The 8031-nt window shown below is 42.1% G+C and overlaps 1 protein-coding gene across 1 annotated transcript; it reads right to left on the bottom strand.

Moving 5' to 3' along the window:
- Positions 1-2651: 2651 nt before the first annotated feature.
- On the bottom strand, positions 2652-5752 carry LOC136429253 (polycystin-1-like protein 2). The gene is made up of 4 exons (XM_066419116.1): positions 5587-5752; positions 4991-5232; positions 4474-4609; positions 2652-3988 (listed from the first exon to the last, which is right to left on the bottom strand). The coding sequence occupies exons 1-4, from the start codon at positions 5630-5632 to the stop codon at positions 2724-2726; spliced, it is 1689 nt and encodes a 562-aa protein (XP_066275213.1). The 5' UTR covers positions 5633-5752; the 3' UTR covers positions 2652-2723.
- Positions 5753-8031: the final 2279 nt, after the last annotated feature.

The following is an 8031-nucleotide window of genomic DNA, read 5'->3' on the forward strand; positions in this document are numbered from 1 at the left end:
AAAGACATTGCACCAAGTGAAACATTAAGACGAAAAGAAAACCGGTGGAGAAACCAAAACCTCTGGGGTGCCCCAATGGTCAAATAGTTAGACTAAGAGATAGATGAGATAAGAGATAAGGTCGATGAATAGGTAAACTGTAAACGATGATTTGTAAAGTCACGTAAATTATACGGCCGGAAAGGGGCGTAAATTGGGAGGGCATAAAGGCGACTTGTTCGACTTCAGTGCTGATGTCAAGAGTTGATTTTTGTTCTAAAACTAAGAATGCAGTTCAAGACGAACGTAATTACTAGTCGGGCACAGAAATCCCGGTCTGTACCAATCTGTTTCTGAATCTGTGTCTGTAAATATCACGGTAGAGCCGGTATGACCTTTCTTTCAGAAAGCAGGCTCCAGAAACCATTACTATAGTGCGGGACACACATGGGGAAACACTGTTCCTATGTGCAGAAGTCTATACGTATAACATACCATTTGCTTGCGCAATTCACCGGAAAATATAAACACGAACTTCAAAGGATTTCATGCCTATGGATGGTTACACATTTCGCAGTTACATAAATCACATGGATTGCTTCAATCAAGGACATATAATGTCCTTGCTTCAACCAGAGCCGAGGAAGATATAGAAAATACGATAGCTGTAAAGAATAAATCATGAAAGGTATGGTTAACAGCTAGGAAACAATTGTACTTCACCAGTTATTGGAGAACATAGACAAATACAGGAGGGTACTCACAACAATGACTTGTCACTTGGTTCGCCGCCCACTGCTACTGAGTGTTGTTCACTGAATGTCAAATCTCGCCCGAGGGTGGTTAGCTTTCTTACCTTCCCCGAGAAGGCTGTTTACGTCAGCGTTCGTGTGTGTGTTCTTCCGGCTGTGAACACGATAACCCAAGAATGCCTTGCCTGGATGCCGATTGTTCTGGACATGCTATGGTCATGATTTTTTAGTGGTAGATAGCTCTTGGGAGGGAGAGTATGTTGTGTAGGTTTTGGCCCTCTAGCGGCTTGAACTTCAGGAGCCGATTTTATTTCAAACTTTGAAAGAGAATAACTCTAGAAGGTTTTGACGCATCGTCCTAATTTTGGGTATGTACATAGCTTGAGTGATGATGTGCATTATCATATACTAATTATGCAAATCAAGATATAATTTGCATAATTGATAAGGAAAGTTTATGTCACATCAAGTTAATGTGTGCTTATGTTGCCTTTGATATAAATTGACGGAAATAAAGGACACACCTTGTGACAATTATATTAATCGATCCTATTCTTAGCCTGTGTTTATAAAATCTCTCGCTGGCGGAGGTTAATGACCCCCTCTCCGAGTAGGGGGTTGTATCCGTCGGGCAGGTCACTAGGAGCTCGATTTAGTCAGGCTGGCTAGTCCTATTCTCATACATTTCATCAATTAAGTTACGGATGTAATATCAAATGCATTGTTTTTAACATAAAATATTTTATCAGAATGAAACTTTATACGTCATGTTTTTGTCATGAATACTGGATCTCCAAAGTGGTCTATACGTTGGAACGGTTGGAGCGTTGTTCTGGACTCTAGTTTGAAATATCAGACAATGGCGCTGGAAAAAAACACCAACCAACTGTAGATTTGAACACGCCTGGCGCCTGGTATCCTAGCTGCATTCACCCTATACACTCAGGTTAAGAAAGGCATGACATCATGGAGAATGTGGTAGAACCAGTGAACTATGTATAAATCTATTGACTGAAACAGGCTGTTTCTGTAAATGCAGAAATGAGTTTTTCGCGGTAAGGAGAAAACGGTGTGTTCGCGGTAGTTTTGAGTTCACGTCTGAAACAAGAATAGCGCTGCAGTCACACAATGGAACGGCTTGTCGCAGTGGTTCTAAGTTCACGGTGAAGAATTCACCGCGAAAACAAAACAAACGCGAACATTTCTGCATTTACAGTAGTTCTGGTCACCCCAATTATTTCGACCAAGCGACCGACCTGCTCTGATGGGGTAAAACGTTAATGGCTTGATCAACGAGTGCGATAAGGTCGACCTCTGACACCAATCATTCCACATCATCTCACCATGATTACGCTAATTTGTTTTGGGCGTGTTCTGTACATTAGGTGCACAAGGACCTTGGGTTCGTCTGAGGTCGAGGAGACATGAATATCGGTTATCTATAAATACGTTTACATGTAGGACGTTATAGTTAATGTCTATTAACATTTAAAGGAATATGCTATATGTAATTACCTTCGCCAAAAGCACGTATATGTGTGTGTATGTATGTGTGTGTGCGTGTGCGCGCACGTGTGTGTGCGCGTGTGTGTGCGCGTGTGTGTATGTGCGTGTTAATAAACATGTATGTGTGTGTGTGTGTGTGTGTGTGTGTGTGTGTGTGTGTGTGTGTGTGTGTGTGTGTGCATGAACACGACAACTCAATTTTGTATAAATGAGGAAAGTTTATAAATCCGCTATATACATGATAATTATAAGACTCTCTAACATACCTAACACCTGTCAGTTGACACACGGGACAAATATGCTCCTGCTAGCAGGGCTTGCCCCAGAGGCCCTACAGCTAGCGGTCGGTGTGCAGTGTCACTAATGTGGATAGATACAGTAGCTTATGAATAGATATTGTTATGTGTGCTGTAATGTGAGTCACAACCAATCCATCAAGAAGTTTATTCAATCCTCCAATGAGACATTTTCTTAGTTACAATGGCTCTATGAGGTTCCGAATGACGTTCTGATCGGGTCAGACTCAACACCATCGTTTGTACGCTTCTCTGCCTGGCCATGACACCAACCAGACAGGCGGACCCTGGCCCTATTCAAGATATACGTCACAATTTCTCTGTCCTCGGGGGTCACAAATGTCTCTTTCTCAACAAAGAAAGCGTCCATCATGACAGTCGCGAAGAAATTCAGGAGGACGAAATTCATGATGAGAACGAAACTGATGAAAAAGATGGTCCCCAACGTTGGAAACATGACGTAATCGTCCAGTTGGTACGAACCAATCACAAAGTCTGTTACGGTTAGGAATGCGTTGTAGATGGTGGAGTAAGACTCGACGTAGCCGCCGAAAGAGATATTACCCAGCATACCGTAGGAAAACATGAGGACTAAAATGACGCCTCCGTGTGACAACATGGGGCTTATAACTCTTCCGAAAGTCTTCTGCATCAAATAGAGACTGTTGTTTCCCCTCAGTAACTTACAGCATCGACAACAGCCAATGAAGGCCAAGATAGACACCACGATTAGCTGGGTTCTATCCACAAGGACAACTGGAGCGATGTTGAGAAACGAGGAGTTGTTTTCGCGATAGTTTTTCAGAGTATTTTCAGTCAAAATCATTCGTGCAACAAAAGCAGCGACTGCTATCAGAGACAAAATTACAACCATCAGGTCTAAAACCTTCCATACGTCTTTGAAATATTCAATCCTATCTTTAAGAATGCCACGTACAGCGTAATAGATGAAGTAGGCCAGGAAAATGACGTAAGCAATCTGAAAGGTCAAAAGCACAAGGTCAGTGGTTTGGTTGTAAAGATGGAGGCGCAAGACTGGTAGATCGAACTGGACTCTAGCTCTTCCAATTGCTGGGGTTTCGACAAGTACGGAAACCACATTGAACAAGTCCACGTTAGCATTGTACAGAGTGAAATCCACAAAAACGGCTCTTGTCTGTCTATCTATCCAGCTCATGTTACGGAGTTCGCTCAAGTGGTGGTTATGATCGGGAGGTCTTGGATCAATGTCTATCACGTATCCACCACTGTCGTAGCGGTATAGCGACCAAATACTGTCTGTTTGTCTGTAGATCCAAGGGCCTGAGGTGTTCGTTAGGTTTGGCACTCCCGTCCATCCAGGATGGTAGTGACCTTTGACCGCACTACCACGTGTGTAGTCCTCCGCGCACAGGTCAAAGTACAAGGACAGCAATCTGGCGCTGGAGACTCTTCCGCCGTGAAACACACACGTATCTAATGGTGAAAGAGGAATTCAATCAGTAAATATAAAGACAGAGAAGTGTCAATACTACACCGTGATCTATTCATGTTGGCATTACTGCACTCCAAGTATGTTTTATTAAACTTTCTTGTGATTTACTTTTCCACCTGTGCAGCAAGTAAGGAATTTCTGTCATAAAAGATTCCACATTCGAACGATTGTTCATTACTAACGAAGATTGGATGGTTTCTGGTAGGATAGTTTTTATCACACACCATATGCATAACCTTACATCGTAACGTCACAACATATACCTATTGCATGTAATCCAGTGGAAATGTGGTCCCTACTACATATACGCTGAGCAGCCAATCATCCAAGCAAAACTGCAATCTGATATGACCTAGTTATGAAATGTGAACTAGACTTTAGAAGATCATATTATACAATACTTCGAATCGTTTTGAGACGCTGGCTATTGTTGTTTCCAGATGAGTTTATGTGTTGAAATACCCACCTAACGGGACCCGTACTTGGCGCATTCTCACTGCCCCAACAAGAACAGACTGACCGTCGGCAGTGTATCCGTCCGCGGACACTTTCGGGAACACCTCATTCTCCATCCAATAATACACATCGAGGCTGACATTAATCTGTATAAAACCAAATTGATAAACACTATTTCTATGATGAACTCTTGGTCTATGTAACTTATATGTTTGATGTTGAAGGAGACGTTGATAGAGCAGTACGTTCTAGAACCGCAAGGGAGCGCTATAAGGGATTGAGAAGGTGAAAGAACGTCACAGCAATGTGAGATACAACAAATCAAGAGCAAGCAAGAACGTTACGAGTAGAAACAAAAATGGCAAGGAACACCGAAATGTACACGGGCGACTGATGACAAAATTAAGAAATAATGCCTTTTAATTGATTGCTTTCTTGTTTGAATTGTTGGGCTTGACATGTTTTTCAAATCTAGGTAAGCTATTACAATGAAGATATGCTATCCCTCTTCATTCAAAATAATTTACCTTGTCCAGCTTAGACAGAAATGTATTTTCCACGCTGTTGCTGAGATGATAGGCGTCTGGCACGGCCATGGTGTGCGCTATTCCAAGCACCAACAGCACGAAGATCATGTACCTCCCCGTCTCGAGGACTAGGTTGTACAGTCCAGCCTCCTTCAGTGTTAGTCTACCAATGTCCACGTCTTTGCGGGGAGGAATTCCGACTTCTGCTTTCTCTTCTTTGGGAAAGTGTGCTTCCGCACGGGCTAGGAAAGCATGAAGAAACGTAATTTTATACTTCAAAGCAGTGCATTTTTTTTAATGTTAATTCTAACGCATAACGCTGTACACACAGGCAAGTAATTTCATAATTTTGGCATCTCTGTGTTTGATATGCAGTTCTTCCTCCTTGTACTTTCAACGCTGATAACTTAAACATACATTTGTCATGCTTTATTTTAACAAATGGGAAAGGATTTGATACAGAACTTCATACAAACCCCACAAGCTTCCACTTTCCAAAAGCTTTCCCAAAAACAACAAAACTTATGACACCACTCGAAACCAGCCCTCAAGGGCTCTTTTTCAAACAAGATACGTCTCGAACACTTTCCGTTTACCTCTTTGGGCCTTTCTGGCCCTCCTCATTCCTTTGGGAACAAACATGGTTACGGTGGGATGCTGCTGTTGGGGCCTATAGAGTGTTACTGTTCGGGACCAAAGTAACAGTACTGTGGTCAGAACTTGGGATGGATAATGCAGAAACAGTTGTGTCGTAACAATAGAACATTCGAATTGATTGTTCTATATAGAACAATGGAACACCCTCTGACCTCACGTGACCTTTGATTGGTTAGTAAGGTCAGATAAGACTAGTAACGTTATAAGCCCACTACACGGGCACTGCATATTAGATAGCCCAATATTGGACATATAGTTGTATTGATGAGTTCAGCTGGATCAGGAGATATAGTCCATGGACCAGGACCGTTTTTGTGCCACCAAGAGGGACCAGTGCTACCATTGAGTTTTGAATCTGCTTCCTTGTTGTTCACTCTGCCTTGTGCAGTTTTGAAAGGGTCATTATTTAGCACTTTTATACTTGTCCTAACATAACGTTACCGTAATTAAAGCTGCCAATGCCAAGTAGTGCATGGGAGGTAAAGAATCTGATGCGGTTGCGTAGCCTCGCGAATTTCGCGCAGAGTTTCAGGGAATATTTCTGCTGCTTCTCACTACAAGACGAACTCCTAATCGAATTAATCACCGTAAAGCATGTAAAGGGCACACCTGTTCATTATCTCATATCCGGACTTCCGAGAAAATGATGATAGCTCATCAAAAGCAAGTATGACTGCAGAGAACACGTCAAACATGCTGAAATCGCTTCCTTGTTGGCATCAAACAATTTCACACTCAGCGTCATTTTTGCTTACTTTTGATTAGGCAGATATGAGATGTTAAAGTGGAAGGCACATAGCAATAATGGTACTGAAGGGCTACTAATAATTCATAAGTGTAGTCTTGTCAACAAAAGGTAGAATAAAACAGGTCTGGTGTTTGATCTTTCTGATCTGTTTTTATACCGCAAAAAACGGGACTTTTGCTAAAGGTCTCTTCACTCCAAAGCTTTTTTTCCAGCCCGTAAACATTCGTCTGAAAATGGCTGTCTTTTCTCTAAAGAGAGCACAACAACTCTGACGGAAACGGCTATACAATGTGCTATTTCATGTCGCTATCTTCAGCCCTTTCTCTGAGAATGCCACATAACCTTGCCCTCCAAGCGTATATGTTGTATGTTAAGGGTAGTCACATAGCCTTAAGCTTTTTGAGGCCGTAGGGTTGTTATCCGCTGTGTGTACGGTATTGGCATGGGGGTCGAAGCCCATTCGTCTCCTTCGACCTTCCCAACCGAAGCCAGGCACATCTTACTTGTACCCATCTTTACACCTGGGCGAAGTGAGGAAAGTCGTGTACAGTGCTTTTCTCAAGGACACAACGTCTCCAGCTAGGAACGCTAGGAATCAAACCCATGACATCTGGGTTTTGTGTCCGCTAGTCTTGACACTCGCCCATTTGACGCCACACGTCTGACGTCATTTGACGTTGCGCTTATCAGCGTGGCGCTTTGTATATCTTTTAAGTATCGTGTTTACGGAGAAAAAAAAGCAAACGCCACTGGAAATACGTGCAAAACAGAACGAAGCCTTAATAAATCTCTTTGTAACCTTCCCCCTGCTTCCTAACTCTGTAACCAAGAGGGAATTGCGTACCAAGCTGCTACTCAGTGTGCTAACGGTTACTTATTAACGTCACCATATGACCGACCGGACGTAGGTGTGTGCGTACTTCCTGGGACATGCAATATCTATACCGGAAATACGTCTAATCTAAACCAAGATCACACGTATATTCATCGTTTCTAACGTAAACGCTTATCATTTAATTAGCTTCATTGTGACAGGCACATTAGCATTGTGCAGAGCTCACCAAAAATTAGCACAAGACACTAAAATTTAGAGAGCTATGACATTTGAAAAAAAAAGTAAGTTCAATAACCTTGACCCCTTGACGAAGGGTAGCAAATAATTTAAGATTGACCAAGTCATCATTAGTTTGCAGGCAAAATTGGTAAAGGAACTGTCATACAATTACCTTTATGACTATACAATGTCGCTATAATAACGATTTTTTCAAACAAAGTGGAAAAGACATTGCTATACTTTTCCCTTCTTTGTCTGGCATCAAGTCAGAAAAGGATACCATAAAACGATCATATACTATTGAGGTAGCCCTACGCACAACAAAAAGCAAACAGTTGATAACCTTGTTTGTTTCAGTCAAGCAGGGACACGACCTGACTTGGAAATCTAGGCACGGTGGACACGCGGCGTTTCTTATCTAACGTTAATAATAGTCAATAAGTAAACATGCAGTGACATCAGAGGTGTTTAGAATTTTGCTGACAATAAGGAAGCGGTCATAAAGAAAGAACAATTTCCTTCTTCATAATGACGTGGATATTCTTTGAAGTCCGGATATGAAGTAAAACAGGTGCGGCCTGT

This window comes from Branchiostoma lanceolatum, chromosome 3 (genome assembly GCF_035083965.1).
Source record: "Branchiostoma lanceolatum isolate klBraLanc5 chromosome 3, klBraLanc5.hap2, whole genome shotgun sequence".
NCBI classification, from domain to species: domain Eukaryota; kingdom Metazoa; phylum Chordata; class Leptocardii; order Amphioxiformes; family Branchiostomatidae; genus Branchiostoma; species Branchiostoma lanceolatum.